The sequence below is a fragment of the Ostrea edulis genome, chromosome 7, assembly GCF_947568905.1.
Source record: "Ostrea edulis chromosome 7, xbOstEdul1.1, whole genome shotgun sequence".
In the NCBI taxonomy this organism is placed as follows: Eukaryota; Metazoa; Mollusca; class Bivalvia; order Ostreida; family Ostreidae; genus Ostrea; species Ostrea edulis.
In genome coordinates, this window is record NC_079170.1 from 84,676,536 (window position 1) to 84,700,084 (window position 23,549).

Here is a 23,549-nt window from a genome sequence, read left to right on the forward strand (position 1 = left end):
ACAAGGGTAAGTAGGGGAAAGCAACAATAACACACAATTAAATGAAATTAAATGACAATATGACATAAAATCTTATATCTGTAAATTATCAAAATAAAACATTGTTATTAAGATCGATAGCTAAGTTTGTTTTGGTAAAGCACTATGTATAGTATCTAAAACTAACAAGTGCTTTAGGAGAGGGCAAAATAAGTTGTCAGTACCACTGTTAAATCCAATTGTATACAATAGATGTGTGATGAAATAAATTATTACCTCACAGGATCTTGCTACAGAAATTTATAAATAGAAATCTATAACTCACCGCTGGTTGTTATTTGATGTTTTAGGTTCAAGAGATATGGAAGGCAAACTAGAGGCAAGCAGCTGTTCCTGGAATGTTAAAGTATCGGATTTGTCTAAGTTCCAACGGCAATCTTTGAAAAACAGGTCATATAAGAGAAACTGCGCATGCAAGGTATGTTGAAAAATTATGTACATTGTCTAAACATTCGTTACGATAATAAAACGTCATCTCTTTCCTCGATATTTACAAAATCTTGTTAAGGAATACGACATGTAACTACAACTTTAGATTTAGTTTGTCGTAGTTTCAATTTACAACTGTAAATGAAGTCAGGTTAATATGGATATTCCCATAAGTATCGAGTCTCATCAGCACTTGAAACACTAATTGTAATAAATTAAGTTTAAAACGTAAACCCAACTTTTGTCCTTGAACATTTATATTTCTGGATTAAAAGTGAATAGAAACACAGGACAAGCATATACTATTATTTACGAACGGAGTCATACAGAAATACTCATTAAAGTATGTCTTAGTTTATTGTCTGGAAATAATTGTATATAGCTGTTTTTCCTAACAAATTCTTCTCGTTTACAAAATACAAATAATTGATTCTATATCTTAATCACAAATATTAAGGTAGTTACGTGCATAAACAATGGAAAAAGTGAGCACATTAACAATGACCACGTATTGTTGTAGATTAGAGGATGTCCCCATGCTCGCTTCGAGAAAGGTGACGGTTGTCTGGTTCCATATACAAACTCAAACTGCTACCACAGGAAGGCATTGTGTAAACAGTCCGGCAATACCTGTTCATGGACACCAAACACTTGTTGAAAGATAAATCACTGACTCTCGAAACATGACCATTTTCAATAAAGAATTTTAAAGCAGTGCTTCAGAATTTTCCCTTTTGTAAAATCAATCTTTTTTCGTAGTGGTCAATATTGTGGATGAGTTGAACAACGGTTTAGGCCATCGCGCACTGCGCGCATGGATGCATACTATACATGTAGCAACCATCCTCAAACAAGCGACCCCACTTTAGTAGTTAGAATGTTGAATTTGATCAATCTACATACTCTTATTAATTTCAAGAAATCACAAACTTGATATAAAAGGTAATCAGGTGTTAAATAGTATTGGTTTTAGTAATCAGTGATCATTTTCTGTAAGCAATACAAAATAAAAAGTTTGGCAAACAGGGACCCCTTGATATACCAGAGGTAGAATCATGTGCCTAGGAGTAGTAAACACCCCCTGTCGATGGTCATACCTGCTGTGAGTTCTATATATTGATCAGGTAAACAGAGTTACCCCGAGTAAAAATCAGTGTACCAAAAATGGCCTAACAATCGATATCAAATACTTCATACAACATTTAGCCCAATAAATGGTTGTTTTGGCAAACTAGATCGTTATAACGGCCATAGAATTTGTGAAATGCTGACTTCAGACGAGGCTATTGAAACTCTTGCACCATCAGCTTGTTTATCAATGGTAATGAATATTAATTTGAATGAATCCCCTATGAATTTTAATTACCTTTGTTTGTCTCTATTCAATGGTGTTTTGAAAATCATGCAGAAGGCTTTAAAAATCATGCAAAATTAATTATTTGAGCAACCTTTGTTTCTTATTGGTACGCTTGTTGAAAGAAATGTGATAAAATTAAGAACTGTGGACAGGAAAAATATCCCCAGTTGAGGATGTTTGTTATTTAGTGAGCTTAACCGAGGTATGATTTATGGTATATGTTATTTCATTATGATAGGTATATGATCTGTGAGGAAAAGGTAACGAACGTTGAATGTAAAACGTATTAAACTGAAATTTCTCAAGTATCATTTTCCATAATCCACATTCATTGAAGTAAAAGTAGAGTTGTTACCTTGTCGTTAACATCTTTGATCAGTAAACACCCAATTATAAAGCAGATAACGAAAGCTCTTTGTCGTTTTTTTTAATCTTCAGTTCCCTAGGATATATAGAATTGAGATATGAATCAAAATTAGTATTGTTAATAAAAAAAACCCGCATTCAATATATCTAAATGCCACGGCAAGATATGTTTTCTTCATAAGTAAAAGTTTTCCAATAACTCCTCCCTCACTACCACGGGTCAACTAAAAGGAGCACAGTTAAATACTTATGGGGATGATAACAGACTGTTGGAAGACCTGATCATCAAAGACAACATGGCATCTTATGATATAAACTTCAGAGTATTTGTGCTTAAATCAGAATGATATTTTTTGGATGAATGATCACAATAAATTCCAAATACTATTCCATGTCAATCAATTTCAGTCTGATAATACATGCACGTCATATGATAACACTATTCAATATGTTTTCTGTATTACTCAATTTCAGTCTGATACATGACATAGAATGTCATCCCACTCTATTAAATTTAGTGTTCCACATTATTCAAGTTCAACTCTTTACACATTTGTGTAGCGACATAACAATAACGGAGCGGATCAAATATCTTATTTTAATCAGATTGGGTCAGAATACGCTTTTTTAATAATCCGCTTCGCGGATTATAAAGTATAAAATGACACAAACCAGGTTATACTCGTATGATTTGCCCCAAAATTAAAACCATTCCTTACAAATAAGTTTATGATAGATCATTACACCAACATTTTATTGAATGAGTATTTAAAACGTCTCTTATGAAGTAAGCTTAATTGATCAAATTAGCTAAAATAATTCGAGTTTAATTAAATCAAGCAATAAGCGATTTATGTGATTTTTAGCATTAAAATGGAGGGGTATCCCGAATTTCAGAAAAACTGCCTCAGTGAAACAAAATAGATTTAACATTAACATGTTCTTCGAGTTTTCCATTAAAAACTGTCGCTTTGAAATTTTGTTTCAAGAGGGCATGTTTTTGTTGTTGTTGTTGTAAATTTCAACAAATCGAAACGACTTGACTGATATTATTTTCAACTTCACCTGTACGTTAATTTAACTAGTAATGTATAGTCTACTGCGTTGTTCAGTGGGTAAGGTTATCGACTTTTATATGTAAAGATGTTTTGTTTTTCAAAACGACCGAGTTCGAACTCCCCATGAACACATTTGTTTGTCATATCAGGTCTTCCATCTAGATTTTTTTCGTAATTGAAACACACTTCTAGTTTTTACAAATGCTGCATGTCAAATCTCTGTTTATTACAATATGCTGAGTTTGAAATAAAGTTCCAACCTGGACACTGTTTAGTTTGTGAACAGGACTCGCAATAAACACACCGAATACATATAATATCTGTTTTTCAATAGTCAAGGTTGTTAACGAGAACTTGTATGTTTTTCTTAGTAAAATGTGTTAACAAAGGCCTGGTGCCTTATACGAAAAACCGTTGTGAACTTTGCAAAGTTTTGAAACAAAAAATTTAAGGCCAAACAAGGTAAATAACCGTTAAACAGTTTAAGTGGATAAGATGATATGTATTCCAGTAACCAATTACTATGGTGAATTAATGTTTTCAAGTGCATGTACTTCGAATTATGTTGAAATTTATTAATGCGTATCAAACTTCCCATATTTTGTTTTGCATTCAGTCCGTCGCCTTAAGGAACAGCGTTACATCACGTTAAACATATTTTAATTATGATGTACATTTTAGTTCTGAATGTAATATCTGAGTGAAGTGAACTTTTCTACCCGTGGCTTTGGTTTGGTGTGAACGTATTTTACTGTAATATAATTACAAAAGGATCCGGTGCAAGTTCGAAAAACTTAGACCGCCCTCTCCCTATATACATGGTTATAACATGGATACAAAGTCTTTCAGAATATGCATGATTAATAATAAATATTAAGAATATGAGTGTCTTTGTTCTCTGGTATGAGAGGGGAGCACATCTTAACACAATTAGCCCTTCACCTATAGCCCTGGGCACTGTGTCCATACTGCAGCAAGTATATAGATATAATGAAACATTGAATTATTACATAAACACAAACAATGTAATGGAAAAGTAATTGAAACGTAATTGAAAATACTTGACCTTTTTGGAATGTATTTAAATACATTCAATCACTTGTACCTGAAAACAAAGTCAATTACAAATACACCAAATGACTTTATAAAAATGTATTTAGATACAGCTAATTACAATTAAATTTTTCAATTACCCCATCCCTGGTTATAACGAATTACAAATGCATGGTGAATCAATGCACATGACAATGATCTAGTGTGTGTGAATGTGTTGGGGGGGGGGGGGGGGGTAAAAACTAAGTACATTAATTGAGGATGAATCTGGCAAAACAAATACATATATAGAGAACATAAAATTCCGACAAGTTAAACACGATTTGATAAAATTATTCAAGGATAGCGAATTTGTTATTCATTTCATATTGATCAGTGAAGGTTCAAAAGAATTTAAGCATTCACGATATGAAATGAATTTATGTGGTGGGAAGTTTTGATTTGTCCGCTCACTGTAAAGTTTACATGTAACTAGCTACAATTTTATGTATACATAAATGTAGTGTTAATTAATACAATACAAATGTAATAAGGTGCTAATGATAATTTACAACGTAGCTGTTACCGTACACAAGCTGGTGTTCAATCACTGCCATACATATAAATCAATTAACCTAGTAATATCAATCAGCTCCTGATTTGGTATGAAAATTTACCAAATGTACGTAAACGGGAATTACAGCTATCATCAATATATCTAATCAGGTTTAACCCAATTTAAATGTTATCCATTGACATTATCGGTAATAAGTTGAGAAAATATCCGAAAGAGAATTCACGGATGAAATTTCCCAAAAATATTGAGATAAATTGAGTAGTTTGTAAATATTGTGTCATTGTTCACAGGGTATTTATTGAAGATGGAGAGGAGCATTAAACTGATATTTCTGGCTGTGGGATTTCTGGCTGGTTGTTTTGGATATACCCACGCGTGTTCTTGTGGCCAATGGCCAGAAAATGGTTGCCAATCCGATTACTGTAAGTACACATAAATCTATTATTTTCTTCTGATTATCTCCTCCTCTGAAAACTCGTAACAGAATGGGCGATTATAAAAATCCATATAATGAAAGTGTAGAAGAAAAGTAACCCTGCATTGTATATCTACATGTACATATACTCATATAGTTAAACATTATAACGCTGTGAGAGATGTTACACTCTTTGGACAGGGAACATGGCAACATTAATTATTGGTAAATTAGATCGTGATAACGGTCATAGAAGTCTTTACATGGGACTGTAAAAACCCATGTAACATTAACTTCTTTTTCTGTAGTCAGTATCGATTTAAAAATTAATCATACGCAGATCTGATTTTTATGTATCAAATCAGTTGAAAGATTGAAACACCATATGGAGGTAATAATGGAATATTGCTACATAGGTATGGGATGTTAACGATGAAGAAGCTGAAGTCATCCCGTTTGTCATAAAGTTAAGTTGTTAGTTTGCCGATAACGTCTATTTTTAATCAAATATCTAAGTACGAAGTAAATGTGGAAGACTGGAGTCTTTTATTTCCAGTTTACTGGAATATATCGATTCGATATATGAATTAAAACGATTATTGTTTTAATAGATAAAACATCGTTATTATATCTAAATGTCGAATTGAAGGCCACAGCAATTTTTTTTTCACGTAGAAGCTTTTCAATAAATTCTGCTTAAGAATATAAAACAGGTCAGGTAATAAAGAAACATGATTTCTGCCCATGGGAATTCCAACAAACTGTTGGAAGACATGATCACTAAAGACCACGCAGATATAGTCAATAAGGAAAATTAGCATCCTGTAAGTATTAACGTCAGTTCTTACGCGTGGAATGGGAATGGAGTTTACCAAAGTATTTTTATGACTGATCGATCACTGGTTATTAATATTTCTGTTTTCCATTTTTATTGAAGAAGCAGATGTCTATGATATCAAAAAGTTTAGTTTTTACTTTATTGGGAGTGTAAAGTTTGGAAAAGTCATACGCTTTGATGTTGTTAATTTGACAAAAGGCTGTGATTTCAAATTTACTAAAACAAAATTCTCGACTTTTTTTTTATATATACCATATCTGGCATATGTTCAGACATAATATGTTGGAAGTTTCTCTTTCCTGGCAGTTGATATTTTCGTGAGGAACAAAGGTAGGGGCTTCATAAAATATTTTCTGGATCCAGCAATGTATCTATGGTGTGTAAGGTTGTGTAGGGGGGCAGGATGCAAAGATGAAATTCAGATAATCTTCTTAGGTTTGTAATCTGAGATGAAGGAGATGTGACTTTGCAAGATTTTCGCCATTTTTGACAAAAGACTTCTGGGAGTGTGACAATTGTGGTTTTTCAAAACGAATGTGCAGTTACAGCTTAAGACTTCCGCGCGCTTTAGTCATTAGGCACCTGATCCCACCTCTGGTGTGTCCAGGGGTCCGTGTTTGCCCAACTATCTATATTGTATTGCTTGTAGGAGTTATGAGATTGATCACTGTTCGTAATCTTCACCTTTCAATAGAAATCGCAATACAAGCCCCTGCTTCAATATAAGTTTTTAATATATTTGACGTGCGTCATCTGTTCTGGAGTGGAAAAGCCAACTATCTCTCAACTTTCTCTAATCACTTTATCTTTGATAAAAAAATTATCAGCAAACTCTTACACCACCGATGATATTGTATTAGAGGCGTGACGATATTTCTTCCAATCTCTTCTTGCTCCAAAAATGTCTTCATCCAAATACAAGTTCTCCATAATCGCAGAATGCATACGGATTTCCCCGTTATATTTAAAGGAAATTTCAAAAATTCTTTTATGGAAGGGCACCCTTCAAATTAAATTCAAAACCACTCATTATATTCTTAAATTACTCGCCCCTTGTATCGATCACGGACTGTTAGCTACACAATATCACATAAATTCTCTTCCTTGAAATATGTTCTTTCTTCTCATTCCAGCTCTTCGTGGCGTGGTACTAACCGTGCGGAATGTAAACGGACCATTTGTACAGGAAAGGGAATATTTGGTCTATGTACAGCGGTATTACAAGGTGAGATATTCAAAGAGCTTCTAGATTACTGTCAATTATCAGTTCAGTTTTCATTGTTGCATTGGACCGAAATGGCCAACGACATGACAAATTCGAACAGTCCCAGGGACAACCTGTCCCCCCCCCCCCCCCCCTCCTCAGGAGAACGGAAAATGTTTACGTGTAGCACATCTGTGTGGTATATAAAAACATGACGTACCTTTACATGTACATCATCGAGTTTATATGTATCGAATGCATTTTTCATTCAATCTGTAGGCGATCCCGCGGAGACGTAGGTTTGTACGGATCCGGTCAGCAAGGCACAGCGCTACGTGCGGTGTGCAATTACAAAGAGGGCGGCGATATGTAATATCTGGTGAGTAGCCATACACTCCCATCCTGTATAATAGGAACTTACTCACAGTAATTTAATACGATAAATTCGTATATCACTAACAGTAATTCAATACGATACATTTGTATATTTTATTTACAGTAATTCAATACGATACATTTGTATATTTTATTTACAGTAATTCAATACGATACATTTGTATATTTTATTGACAGTAATTCAATATATAAATCCCTATATAAACATACCCAAGCACAGTGTTTATTAATATATCTATTCGTATACCATAATAGGTAGTGTGGATGGACGTCGACTGAGGACAAACCTTTGTGCATACACAAAAGCATGGGACAGCATTCCTTACTGGCAACAACAAAATCTGTACTGTGGCCCTGGTGCATTGGATCTTCCCTTGTTGGCTCCCTCGACATAAGGATGATCCTATAATCTACAATTCACAGTGTATATAGCTATATTTGATACTGCTACCGACAATTTGATATGCGGTATATGAGTGTTCTTAATTTTTGTTTTATAACGTTCACTGAGTAAACGTGTGCTAATAAATATTTTTGATAATAGCTTAACTATGTTGATTGTCATTTACTAAGGGTGGGGCATTTCGGTGAAATGACACCTGATCCCACTCTTGGCATATCCAGGAACCAAGTCTGTCCTACTCTTAATCTTGTATTCCCTTCCCACATTGATCACTGCTGGATATCGTGATCTTTATTCACATTTCCAGGGTGCGTAAGAATTAAATTACAAGATGCATGAGAATATGAACTGGGTTACTGTATGTCTGCATGCAGAAACTGCTAATGAAACACATTGCGCTTAATGATACAAAGTACAGTAAGCCGTGCTGTTTTAACGCTTAATTAATAATACAAATTATCGTATGACTGGTCTACAGTGTAAATTGTTAATAACGCAATCCCCCTAATGATTGATTGATTGATTAAATGTTGTTTAACGTCCCTCTCGAGAATATTTCACTCGTGTGGAGACGGCACCACTGTCGATGAAGGGCTGCACAATTTAGGCCTATGCTTGGCGCTTATGGCCTTTGAGCAGGGAGGGATCTTTATAGTGCCACACCTGCTGTGACATGGGCCATCGGTGTTTGCTGTCTCATCCGAAGGACCGCCCCATTTCGCCGCCTTCTACGACAAGCAAGGGGTACTGAGGACCTATTGTAACCCGGATCCCCACGGGATTCCCGCTAATGATACACATGATACAAATATATCATTACGCGTTTCACTTGCATTGCTGTTGTGACGCTTAATGATACAACCACAATGGTACTTTGAATCAATACGTGAAATCTAAATTTGATTTTTAATTATTTTTGACAATATTTTAATCATTATAGTCATATCGAGAGTTATTGTTTTCTTATATACATGTACTTTTTCCAATGTAAGGGGAAAAATTATATTTTTATTATTTGAATTATTAAAAGGTGCCCGTAAGAGAAATAAATGAATTGATGTTAGAGACGGATTTCTCATATCGACAATGTTATTATCAAGAATTTGGGAGGAAAGAACACATGAATATGGATTTATGACTTAATTATTAGTACTGTATGTGTTTCAACCATTATACGGCTGTATTCAGAATCAATGTTTCTATATACAGTGTAATAATTATGCGTTAGTACTGGTAAATTAATGGGGCGGGTGGCGTGAGCATTGTCTCTCTCCTTGAATATCATACACATTGCATTCAAATGAAGTTTTCAAACAGGAGCTGATAGTTTATCCGAAAATTATCCTTACAAATGGAATTGGAAGCGGAATAAATTCTATTTTTTGATATGGATTATGTACAATGTAGGTTTCATAGAACAAGTTATCGGGTACGTGAGCCCATTATAGAACACGTTATCGAGTTAGTGAGCCCACTATAGAACAATCCATCGGGTTAGTGGGACCACTATATAACAATCTATCGGGTTAGTGGACCAACTATAGAACAACTTATCGGGTTAGTGGACCCACTAACCCGATGGCTTGTTCTATAGTGGACCCACTAACCCGATAGATTGTTCTATAGTGGACCCACTAACCCGATGGATTGTTCTATAGTGGACCCACTAACCCGATAGATTGTTCTATAGTGGACCCACTAACCTGATAGATTGTTCTATAGTGGACCCACTAACCCGATGGATTGTTCTATAGTGGACCCACTAACCCGATGGATTGTTCTATAGTGGACCCACTAACCCGATAGATTGTTCTATAGTGGACCCACTAACCCGATGGATTGTTCTATAGTGGACCCACTAACCCGATAGATTGTTCTATAGTGGACCCACTAACCCGATGGATTGTTCTATAGTGGACCCACTAACCCGATAGATTGTTCTATAGTGGACCCACTAACCTGATAGATTGTTCTATAGTGGACCCACTAACCCGATGGATTGTTCTATAGTGGACCCACTAACCCGATAGATTGTTCTATAGTGGACCCACTAACCTGATAGATTGTTCTATAGTGGACCCACTAACCCGATGGATTGTTCTATAGTGGACCCACTAACCCGATAGATTGTTCTATAGTGGACCCACTAACCTGATAGATTGTTCTATAGTGGACCCACTAACCCGATGGATTGTTCTATAGTGGACCCACTAACCCGATAGATTGTTCTATAGTGGACCCACTAACCTGATAACGTGTTCTATAGTGGGCCCACTAACCCGATAACTTGTTCTATAGTGGGCCCACTAACCCGATAAGTTGTTCTATAGTGGGCCCACTAACCCGATGGATTGTTCTATAGTGGACCCAATAACCTGATAGATTGTTCTATAGTGGGCCCACTAACCTGATAGATTGTTCTATAGTGGGCCCACTAACCCGATAACTTGTTCTATAGTGGGCCCACTAACCCGATAGATTGTTATATAGTGGTCCCACTAACCCGATAACTTGTTCTATAGTGGGCCCACTAACCCGATAACTTGTTCTATAGTGGGCCCACTAACCCGATAGATTGTTATATAGTGGTCCCACTAACCCGATAACTTGTTCTTTAGTGGACCCACTAACCCGATGGATTGTTCTATAGTGGGCCCACTAACCTGATAGATTGTTCTATAGTGGGCCCACTAACCCGATAACTTGTTCTATAGTGGGCCCACTAACCCGATAACTTGTTCTATAGTGGGCTCACTAACTCGATAACTTGTTCTATAGTGGGCCCACTAACCCGATAAGTTGTTCTATAGTGGGCCCACTAACCCGATGGATTGTTCTATAGTGGACCCAATAACCTGATAGATTGTTCTATAGTTGGTCCACTAACCCGATAACTTGTTCTTTAGTGGACCCAGTAAATCGATAGATTGTTACTGGGCTCACTGTAAAACAAGCCAATGGGTTGGTAGGGGCACTATACAACAATCTATCGGGTTACTGGACCCACTATAGAACAATCTATCGGGTTAGTGAGCCCACTATAGAACAATCTATCAGGTTATTGGGCCCACTATAGAACAAGCCATAGGGTTAGTGGGCCCATTATAGAACAACTTATCGGGTTAGTGGGCCTACTATAATACAAGCTATCGGTAAGTGGGCCTATTATAGAACAAATTAAATAATTAAATTTATTGTACTTACGTGTAAACAGAGTATTAAGATATATCTGTACACAAAACTTAGTTGGTTGTGTGACCCTCTCAGGTGTAAACTAAATCAGCGGCAATTGGTGGGGGAAATCTTAAAATGGTACAGTTCATCTTTATTTTTAAGTTTAAGGTACTATCAAAAGATACGTTAAAATTGTCCTCGTGTTCATTTTTTTAAACTGATATTTTGTTATTATGAACACAAACTCTTACTGTGCATGGCATAAAAGAAATATATCCTATCATTTTCTCCATATGATTTCAAATATAGAGTATCAGACCCCAGTTAGAAGAATGTGAAATTAACCTTTCATGATTAGAGTATGTCCTATGTAAAATTATTTATAGAAATTTTACAAAAATCAATAATAGTTTTTATAAAGCTGACGTATTTGTTACTAATTCTCAACAAAATATATTGTGATTGGTGTATTTGTGTATACCGCGATGTACATTATAACATGCATGACTCGTCAATAGCAATTCTTATACGTAGAATTGCTGCATATTATGATCTCTTACAAGGCAATGTATAGTTCAAGTTTTGATAAAAAAAAATATATAACATAATGAAGAAAATGATACAGAAATTGATATATTTTAAACTAAAGAAAATTCAAATTAGGATTTTAGATATTTTGGACTTTTTAGGAAATCTTATTTAAAAATTGACACATTCGGCAAATGACGTCATAACATTTAACCTTTAACCTTAAGATATGACCTAGACCTCCATTATACATGTACATGTATTTACCTACATAATACTAAATTTCATCAATTTATGCAATTTAAAATAAAGTGTGCCACAGGCAGAACTAAAACGTAAATGTCAATCTAGAATGGTTATGCTTTGAAACATTGTTATACGCAATTGATTTAGTTGTTAATTCAAATCATAAATCAATACCTGTCTCTTTTGGAGGGTGTTTAAGTTATCTATTTCTATTTATTCATTTTTGTTGTTGTTGTATGGGAAGACCAGCACAAAAAAAAACAACAAAAAACAAAAAACGAAATACATCCATCAAAACTACTATTGCGTAAAGAAAAACATGTCCCGACTTTGACCTATTTAAAGAAATTTGTATTGCACAAGGTATAGAGAAGAAAATGAAATATTTCTGTCATAATTTGTATAACTCGGTATTGCATGGTAATGTTTCATCTAAGGACACTTGATACCAACAGATTATCGATGTATGGACTGACATTGATCTATATTTTGGCTGAGTTTGGTTTAATAAGTACAAACAAACAAAATCTAACGTATAAGGCTGTATGACATGTCATACATTATTTCACCTGTTCTAACCAGGATTATTTGGTTTTATTTCGGTTTTTACAAACGACGGTAACACGGCCATTTCTAATGACTATTCAGAAGATAGTCATGTGCACGTGTCCAATTCAGACTTTCAAAAGTAAAATCAGCGGCGGTTTTATCTATGTAAAGTTCTGCATTTTGTTTAGTACATTTACTACAATACCGTGTCATAAGTGTTTCATGCTTTTGCTAAAAGAGATAGAAATAAAAATAGCTTTTAGTAATTCTTAAATATCTTCGTTGTTTTACACTCTTCCGAACAGTTGCGTTGGAGTCATGTACGTCATATTGGGATTCCCTTCATGCACCCGGAAATAGATGTACATATATTTATAATATGCATAACAGACATGGCTTCGAATCAGCGAGAAATGTCATCAGTCCTAAAAGAAGAGACCATGCGTTTGAATAATGCGATAGAAAATAGCATATTTACAACAAAATGATTTGTGCTAAACACTAGGAACTTTTAAATTGTGATCAGAATTCACTTGTAGATGTAAATGGAAAATCTGCTTTAAACGAACTTTTACTAGTATATTCAACACATGTAAACAAAAACATGGCACGAACCTTGTTTACATACATGTAACAAAGAATTGGGACATCTGTATCTCCCATATACCTCGACAACTGACATTCAAATTTTGCTATTAGAAATACCCTAGTTAAGCAGTCTAAACGCAAATCGTGTCCACGCGCCTTTACCATATTAAACCCGGGAGATATGACACTTCAACAGGTTGGGAACACTTCCCCTATAGTGAAATATTCTCGTTAAAACGCGATTATCCCTCTTTAGCGAGAGAATAAACATTGTGTTTGGCGTCCCCATTGACAATAATGGCAAATCACGTGCAACGCTGAAAAATTGCGACACACACTCAAAATGATGTGAATTGTTTCTATGAAATTGACAGCATAGTCAAGAAATTGCATATCAAAGTTGTTCCGTAAGATGGAAGCAGTCTGAAATCCTATACACATCGTGAGTGCTTTTGTTTTGATTTTATATTTGCAGAAGTATCAGACATTTTAGCACCTTTTTGTTCTGTTCCCGTGAAACACGAAGAGATGTACTCTAAGGGTGTTTATCTCGGTTGAATTGGGGTATATTTAATTTCGCTAGAGAGGGATTATCGCGTTTTAGCGAGAATATTTCACTATAGAGGAAGTGTTCCCAACCTGTTCAAACAAGGAAGTCGATGACGGGGATATTGTACAAAGTTGTGAGAGTTGAGGACAATAGATAAAAAGTAGGCGAAATCAGAAGGGAGGGTCTGCTTTTGAAATGTTTCATCTATGTTTTATTGTAGTAATGTAAGCTTGAAAGATAGGAACTGAATCCATGAAGCAAAGGGTTAGTAATTTAAAAGACCACAGCCCCGAGAAATATCCGATTTAAAAAGTCAAGGGGGGGGGGGGGTAGCTAATGAATACTTTAACCCCCCCCCTCTCTCTACGATTTAGAATTTGGAGATCAGAAAAAAAGCTTTCCTTTTCCTGTGATGTATTTTAGACAATTCAACTTTCAACTTCTACTTTGGCTCCCCCTTTTGAAAAACGATGACAGAGTGCCTGATAAAGTGAATTTTGTGACAAGTAAATGGCGATACACCTTATTAAAAACTGTTTGTAGTCTTTTCAAAGAAGCCTTCATAATTCTAATATCAATAACATGAATGTAAATCGACGTGGAGGGGTGGGGGTAATGTGTGAGGTGAATCCTGGTTGGAGCGTGGAATTACGGACGGGCGGGGATGAAGGACTAGCTATGCATTGTTCGTGAGGTGGGAAGTAAAAGAGGCTGTGAACTACAATGTTTCACGCCGGCATAATTCATGAAGTGTTGTTGTTCATGTCACCATACATTTTCAAAAGTGAAATTAATTTCTTACAAGTCAGAATCTCCAGTCGTTAAAACAGACAAAATGTATGATATTTTATCAAGATTCATACTCACATTGCTCACAATTGTATTGCATCCATGGGGAAAATACATGTAGCTATCACTATAATTAGTGAAGATTTTAAAGACAAATGAATATTTTTTTTTAAAAAACCCCGTTAAAAATGCAATAAATTATCTGTACATGGATGAACATACTTTCGCAATATCATCACAGGTCAGTCAGAACGTTCACCAAGTGCTAGAAATTCCTATCTTCTTTTTCGGAAAATCTAAAGAAACATCCTCTAAAAATATCAGAATAGAATTAAAATATAAAGTACACTGTGCAGATCCGGATATAATGTTGTGTCAAATCCTGTTTGCGTCACTGCAATTTCTAGATGAGGAATAATTTTCCCTTCATCGGATAATCAACTGTCGCCCGGTCGCACCTGTTGTACACAAACAATATAAAGGTAATTATAAACCCCATCCTATTCATTCAGTCGGTGGTATTTGACAATATGAATAAGGTACCAGTAATTTTGTTTTTCTCGGTTTGTGTGTTCTTCGTCTCTGAGGCCTGTAAATGTGCAGTCAGACATCCCCAACGAATTTTCTGTCAGTCAGATTACGGTAGGTTTGCTTTGCACACAATGGTTACACATAATGATTAAAAACAATTATAATGTTATTCTACAAATATTTTACCAAAAAAAAAAAAAAAAAAAAAAAAAAAAACAAACAAACAAACCAAAAAACAACTATACATGTACAGTAGAACTGTTTTATTACTTCTGAAATACAATGTGATTTATTTTATTTTCTGGTGATAAAAATGATATATACTAATATTTACAGTTATTTTATCATTCATTCTTAAGTAAGAGTGGTTCTTCTACCATTCTCTTTTTAAATGTAGTTATCCAGGGTAGAATACTACGGGAACAATCAGTCGACTCCTGGAGAAAGCGGTACGAAGTGAAAGTACAAGAAAATTTCAAGGTACACTATCACTGTACATGAATAATAATAATAAATTAAAAACCGAGAAAACTTAGATAGTGCTCATTGTCCGTTAAGCTGATCGTATTGTAATACCTCTTTGTATATCCCCATAAAGAACAGATATGCTGACCCAGTCCGGGGTTCCAAAGTTTGGATTTATACGGCATCATCATCACCGGCCTGCGGTGTAATGTTCGACATCGGCAACAAATACGTAATAGCGGGTAAGCTTTTAAGGAAAGGATCATGTAACTTTCCTATTTTATTTTTCTTGATTTGCAATGCCACAAGATAACGCATATTTGTGCATTTAACATGGGAGAAACTTTTGTGGTTTGCTCACATATTTTAGAAATTGGTTAGAATAAAATATGTAAGAAGAGTGGAGTTACACATGTACACAAATGTTCGGATTGTCTACATATATATTTATTTCAGCCCCAGAAATCTACTCGTAGAAACACATAATTTAAGAGAAGTTGCTAAATATATATAAAAACACTAAAACGGTCAACGACACGAACACTATTACATTGTCGTATTTTCTGGACGACCTATCCTCTCCCCGGGACTATTGAAAAGGCTTGATTTAAGCAAGAAACCAAAGAAAGAAAATTAACACTAAAATTACACTAAAACTATCGACGTATTTACACCGTCAATTACATGTTTATTGATTTCTGTTGATCAATGTTTCCTGGGATGGAGGGAATTTAAACACGCCATATTCGTCCCATGGGTTAATCTAATCATTGTTCATTTTTTTTAAAATTGTATTTTTGTTTATTCTTACGTACTTGAGAAGAAGTTATTTATTTAGGTTAGAAGTTCGTTACATGTCGAAACCGAAAGTATCAATAAATTGCAAAATTTCTATGCTAAACCAAGTAAAGTTGGTGAGTGTTTTTGTTAGTGTTTCTGTCCCCATTATATCAATGACTAGATATTTATTTTGTATAATCAGCCACTCATTTTGTAGTGAGGAGGTCTTAGTCGTATAGAAGCCCAACACATCCCTAGAAAGACGCGTTTATCAATTCATTTCATTATGTTGTCTGTGCATGTACATCATGTGTTATTCCATGTCTTGGTTGACAAACTGAATGAAGTTAATAATAACAAATAATAAATAAAATGTATATAGAACCTTATATAAAACCAATTACTCTTAAGGCTCTTTACAATGGTAAAGATGATGAGTGAAGCAATGAAACACAATTAAATGAAATTAAATGACAGTATGACATAACATCTTATATCTGTAAAATTATCAAAATGAAATATTGTTATTAAGATTGATAGCTCAAGTTTGTTTTGGCAAAGTACAATGCAAAGTATCTAAAAAGTACTCTAAAGTGCTTTAGGAGAAGACACATTAAGTTTTCAGTACCACTCTCTAATATTCAATTGTATACAATAGATGTATGCATACTAAATTGAAATATTTTCAAATCAAGAATTAGAAAACGCATTCAAAGTTTACTCTTGTGATGGACTAAATCTTTAACTCACGGTATTTTGCTATAGAAATGCATATAAATCAATAACTCACCGCTGCAGGGTTGTTGTTATTTCATGTTTTAGGTTCAAGAGATATGAAAGGCAAACTAGAGGCGAGCAGCTGTTCCTGGAATGTTAAAGTATCGGATTTGTCTAACTTCCAACGGCAAGCCTTGAGAAACATGTCATATAAGAGAAACTGCGCATGCAAGGTATGTTGAAAATGATGTACATTGTCGAAACATACGATAATACACTATTTAAAACTCCATCTCCTTCATCAATATCTACAATTAATGAAATTACCGTGATCTGATTAAGGCATATGACATGTAACTAGGACTTTGGATTTAGTTTATCGTAGATTTAATTTACTGCTGTAAATGTTTTGTAAGGGTATTTCCATAAGTATCGAGTTTTATCAGCACTAGTAAGACTAATTCTGAATGAAGGTTAAACATTACATAAAACTTTTGTCATTGAACATTTATATTTCAGAATCAAAAGTGAATAAAAACACAGTGAAAACATATGATATTATTTACGAACACATTCCTAAAGAAATACTCATATAAGTCTGTCTTAGTTAATTGTCTACAAATAATTAGATATAGCTGTTATTTCCTTACGCATTCTTCACGCTTACAAAATACAAATAATTGATTGTTGTAGATTAGAGGATGTCCCCATGCTCGCTGCGAGAAAAGTGACGGCTGTCTGGTACCATATACAAACTCAAACTGCTACCACAGGAATGCATTGTGTAAACAGTCTGGCAATACCTGTTCATGGACACCAAACATTTGTTGAAAGACAAACCACCGACTCTTAAAACATGGTCATCTTCAATAAAGAATTTTAAAGTTGTGCTTCATAATTTTCACTTTTGTAAAATCAATCTCTTTTGGTAGTGGCCAATATTGTGGAGGAGTTGAACAACGTTTTTAGGCCATCACACACTGCGCACATGGATGCATACTATACATTTAGCAACCATCCTCAAACAAGCGACCTCACTTTAGTAGTTAGGATGTTGCATTTGATCTATCTACATACGCTTATTAATTTCAAGAAATCACAAACTTGATATAAAAGGTAATCAGATAATAAATAATATTGATTTTATTCATCAGTGATCAACTCCTGTAGGCAATATACAATAAAACGTTTGGCAAACAGGGATATCTTGATATAGCAGAGGTGGGATCATGTGTCTAGGAGGAGTTAACACCCACTCTCTATGGTCATACCTGCTGTGAGTGTGCTCCTTTGTTAGCTGACCTGTTTTTATATTCATATGAAGCAGAATTTATTCAAAAACTTCTACATGAGAAGAAAAAATATCTCGCTGTGACCTTCAATTCGACTTTTAGATATATCGATGACGTTTTGTCTATTAACAATGATAGCTTTCATTCATATGTCGATTTGATATATCCCTGTGAGCTCGAAATAAAGGACACCACAGAGTCGTCCACTTCTGCTTCATACTTAGATATTTTATTGAAAGTAGACATTAACGGCAAACTGACAACTCAATTGTATGACAAACGGGATGATTTCAGCTTCTCCATCATCAACTTCCCACATTTATGTAGCAATATTCCATTATCACCTGCATATGGTGTTTATATATCTCAACTTATTCGATATGCAAGAGCTTGTTCTGGGTATAGCCAGTTTTTAAATCGAGGTAAGCTACTGACAAACAAGTTGATGGTACAGGGATTTCAACAGTCTCGATTGAAGTCAGCATTTCGCAAATTATATGGTCGTTATAACGATCTAGTTCGTCAATACAACCTCTCATTGGGTGAAATGCTGTCTGACGTGTTTCATACCGATTGTTAAGTCGTTCTTGGCACACTGATTTTGACTGCGGATAACTCCGTTTACCTGATGAGGATATGGGGCTCACGGCGGGTGTGACCGGTCAACAGGGGGTGCTTACTCCTCCTAGGCACCTGATCCCACCTCTGGTGTGTCCAGGGGTCCGTGTTTGCCCAACTATCTATTTTGTATTGCTTGTAGGAGTTATGAGATTGATCACTGTTCGTTATCTTCACCGTGTATACTTTGCATTGATCAGGTAAACAGTTACCTGGAGTGAAGATCAAAAAATGGCCTAATAATCGATATTAAACACTTCATACAGCATTTAGCCCAATAAATGGTTGTTTTGGCAAACTAGTTCGTTACAATGACCATCATATAATTTGTGAAATGCTGACTTCAGACGAGACTATTGAAACCCTTGCACCATCAACTTGTTTATCAGTGGTAATGAATATTAATTTGAATTAATCCCTCAAGAATTTTAATGACCTCTATCTGTCTCTAATCAATACTGTTTTGAAAATCATGCAGAATGTTTTAAAAATCATGCAAAATAAATTATTTGTGCAAGCTTTTTTTTTTTTATTGGTACGCTTGTTGAAAGACATGTGATGAAATTAAGAACTGTGGACAGGAAAAATACCCCCAGTTGAATATATATGTTATTTAGTGAGCTTAACCAAAGTATGCATTATGGTATATGCAAGGTGAAAATAACGAACAGTGATCAGTCTTGTAACTCCTATAAGCAATGCAAGATAGATAGTTGGGCAAACACGGACCCCTAGACACACCAGAGGTGGGATCAGGTGCCTAGGAGGAGTAAGCATCTCCGGTATACATGTATGTTATTTCATTATGATAACAACAAAATAACAAAATTAAACGAAGTTGCTCAAAGTATAGGGCTGAACATTAATGAAAAGAAGACCAAAGTAATGGCTGTAAACAGTAATACAGCTCAACCAGTCAAGATATGAAATAACATCATAGAAGAGGTTGATGATTTCAAATATCTAGGCAACATGTTCAGTAACACCAATGGGACGATGAAAGACACCAAAGCCAGAATAAGCAAGGCGATAAACGCATTTTGCCAACTGCAATCCATATAGAGAAGTGGGTCGATCAGTATGAACACCAAACCGAAAATATACAACAGTAACGTGAAATCTGTGTTACTCTGTGATGAAGTTAATTTTCATTTTAGTTAGTTTTTGTGGTGTTGCCAGTATATAGTTGTTTATGCCTGTAAGGTGTTTCCGCAGTGTGAGTGTTATCGATAAGGCTATTTTTAGTATACCGGTTTGGTCAGTCAGAGTAGCGGCTGTTTGTCAAGCGTGCGGTCACGTTTTCATGCTGTCCAGCAGGGGTCTTTTCTTGGCGAATTGCAGAAGTTAGTCTGGGTAATGGGTAGCCAGAGAGACAAACATTTTACTGTTTGGGCATTGGTTTTCCCCAGCCGGTAAGCTAATTTTGTGTGTGAATTATTTGCAAGGTTTCGGGTTAATTTTCTCATGTATTGTGTTTTCAATATTGTTGCTAACCCAGTCGCTTTGTGTATAGGTTTTAGGTTAAGTAATTGCTATTTCAGTGCAGAGGGAATTTACGAAGCTATCTAAGCAATATATCAGGCAGTACTCTAAGCGTTTCACTAGGTGCTCGGCGTGGGAATCAGAACACGTGAGACAGCGCTGTACATGGTGTTCCACGTGGTGGACTCGGTAATTATTTTGTGGGCCTAGTGTTGCTCTTGGTTTGAAGTCGGCGTTACCCAGTGTCGTTGTTGTGTGAGATACCTGTGAGTCCGGGACTGGAAGCGGAGGGGTTGTTCGTGGTGTATGAAGACCTGGTGGTGCCAAGTGTGACGTGGCGTTAAATTGAATTGTTCTTAGCAGCCAAATTTTCATATTGAGTTTCAGTAAATTAGCATTTTATCAAAAAGGAATTTGAGAAATTTTGTATTTACAAAACGTAATTTACTACTGTTTGACTTTCTCTGTAGTTAGCAGGATTTGCTACTATTTGAACCATTTTGTAATACATTTATTGCCAGTTACATTTTCAGCCTGGAATGACATATTTGTTGTATTGACTATTGAATTGTCTTGACAGTTATACGTTATATTGATTGTCAATATTGCCAGGTTTATTATACCAATTTATATTTTCTTTCTCGGTGAGAGAGTATGGGTGTGTGTATGTGAAAGTGTGATTTCTTTGTGTTTTTTCAAACATCTCTATATTTCTTATCTTCATGTTAAATAAATTGTCTTTTTATTTATTCTACGATTTATCATTTTCTCTATTGCCAACACAAAATCCAAAAGAACTTCATTACATACTCTATGGGGCTGAATGCTGGATAATAATAAAAACTGACATGAAAACACTCTCCTCATTCCATAACACCTGGGTTCGAAAAATCTGTAAAATCTACTGGCCCAAAAAGATATCGAATAAAGATATCTATCTTAAGACCAAAGAGTGCTACATGGAGATGGAGATTTAAAGAAGAAGGTGGTATTGGATTGGGCAGGTTCTACGAAAAGGAGGCGAAAATATTACTAAGATTGCACTGAGATGGATACCTGGTGAAAGAGAAAAAGAGGACACCCAAAAGAGACATGGCGAAGGGTGGTAGAAGAGGAGATGAAATATATAGAGAAAACCTGGGGGAAATAGACAAGAAAGCAAAAAATAGGCAATTGTGGCATCAGTTGGTTGAGGCCTTATGTGCTGATAGGTACGAAGAATACAAGTAAGGAAGTATGATAGGTACATAATCTGTAAGGAAAAGGTAACGAACGTTAAATGTAAAATGTATTAAACTGAAATTTTTCAAGTATCATTTTCCATAACCCACATTCATTGAAGTAAAAGTAGAGTTGTGATCTTGTCGTTAACATCTTTGATCAGTAAACAGATAACGAAAACTCTTTGGCAGTTTTTTTTAAATATTGAGTTCCCTAGGATATATAGAATCGAAATATGAATCAAAATTAGTATTGTTAATAGAAAAAACCGCATTCAATATATCTAAATGCCACAGCAAGATACGTTTTCTTCATAAGTAAAAGTTTTCCAATAAATTCTACCTCACTACCACAGGTCAACTAAAAGGAGCACAATTTATACTTACGGGAATGATAACAGACTGTTGGAAGACCTGATCATCCAAGATAACATGGCATCTTATACTATTAACTTCAGAGTATTTGTGCGTAAATCAGAATTATGTTTTCTTGGATATATGATCACAATAAATTCCAAATACTATTTCATGTCAATCAATTTCAGTTTGATAATACATGCACGCCATATCATAACAGTATTCTATATACTTTCTGTATTACTTAATTTCAGTCTGATAATACATACACTCCATATCATAACAATATTCAATATACTTTCTGTATTACTTAATTTCAGTCTGACACATGATATAGAATGTGATCCCACTCTATTACATTTAGTATTCCACATTATTCAAGTTAAACTTCATACACATTTGGCTGTATCGTTTACCATACGCATGTCCCATGTACCGATTAATTGTATATTGTTTAACGTCCCTCGGGAGAATCTTTCTCTCATATGGCGATGTCACCATTGTCGGTGAAGGGTTGCACAATGTAGTCTTTGCTCGGCGCTTACGGCCTTTGAGCAGAGAGGAATCTTTATCATGCCACACCTGCTGTGACACGGGACCCCTATTTATGCGGTCTCATCCGAAGGACAGTCCCATTTAGTTGCCTCTGACGACAAGCAAGGGGTACTGAGGAGCTATTCTAGCCCCAATAGAAAATATATACTGCAAGAATGAAGCCTTCGTTTTATATCTCATAAATTATGTTGCAATTTGTGGTTCAATAATTAGAATACAATTATGTTTTTGAAAACTAAACAGCATTTTGTAAAACTATTTTTTTTAAAATTCAGGTAGACAGAAAGGGAAAACTGAATCGGCACTTTGATATGTTCCGGGAACAAAATTATATTGTAATGTGACAATTTCATGAAAAGTAATAATTTGTTGGACGTGTTTTAGGGTACTAATAATATTTACTATGGTGCGATGTGAAAAAATTATTGCATTGAAAAATGTCAGTAATTAGACTGACCTAGACAGAACCGTCCATACTTTAGAATAATATAGACGTTGCTAATTTAATTATTAATGGATACAAACAGTTTTAATCACAGGGAAAGGAATAAATTGTTTGATATTATAAATGTGTCATGCGATTTTACATACTCCGTGGTAGAATCGAGTAATCCACAGTATATATCTCCGCATGGATTTTTGTGTTGAACACTTTGGTGGTTATACTATCTGATGGTAATCAATTTTGATAATACATTTATAAATAACGTTTTGAAAACTAAAGTTAACCAAGACCTAGTAAAAAAATCATATCTATAAAAAGAAGTATTTTCATTTCAATGTAGTAACACCAAAGGCGTGCAACACTTCAAACATGAACACTTGATTGTTGATGGACTCGTGGACAGTTTGCAAAGTTGTAGGTGTTGAGGACAAAATAGAGAAATTTCTGCCACATGTCTATCAATCAATTTTCAATTATTTAAACCAAACTTTCATATTTCTGAACAAAATTGCAAATGTGATCTGAATATAAAATTACTTGGTGGGAAGG

The 23,549-nt window shown here is 35.0% G+C and overlaps 2 protein-coding genes across 2 annotated transcripts; both read left to right on the top strand.

The window, feature by feature from the left end:
* The first annotated feature begins 5,065 nt into the window (after positions 1–5,065).
* LOC125654885 (NTR domain-containing protein-like) lies at positions 5,066–8,260 on the top strand. The gene is made up of 4 exons (XM_056142795.1): positions 5,066–5,280; positions 7,245–7,336; positions 7,595–7,694; positions 7,967–8,260. The coding sequence occupies exons 1-4, from the start codon at positions 5,163–5,165 to the stop codon at positions 8,104–8,106; spliced, it is 450 nt and encodes a 149-aa protein (XP_055998770.1). The 5' UTR covers positions 5,066–5,162; the 3' UTR covers positions 8,107–8,260.
* A 6,635-nt stretch (positions 8,261–14,895) lies between these two features.
* LOC125654886 (metalloproteinase inhibitor 2-like) lies at positions 14,896–17,920 on the top strand. Its single transcript, XM_048884991.2, has 5 exons — positions 14,896–15,180; positions 15,467–15,549; positions 15,668–15,776; positions 17,137–17,264; positions 17,725–17,920. The coding sequence occupies exons 1-5, from the start codon at positions 15,069–15,071 to the stop codon at positions 17,860–17,862; spliced, it is 570 nt and encodes a 189-aa protein (XP_048740948.2). The 5' UTR covers positions 14,896–15,068; the 3' UTR covers positions 17,863–17,920.
* The last annotated feature ends 5,629 nt before the right edge of the window (positions 17,921–23,549 follow it).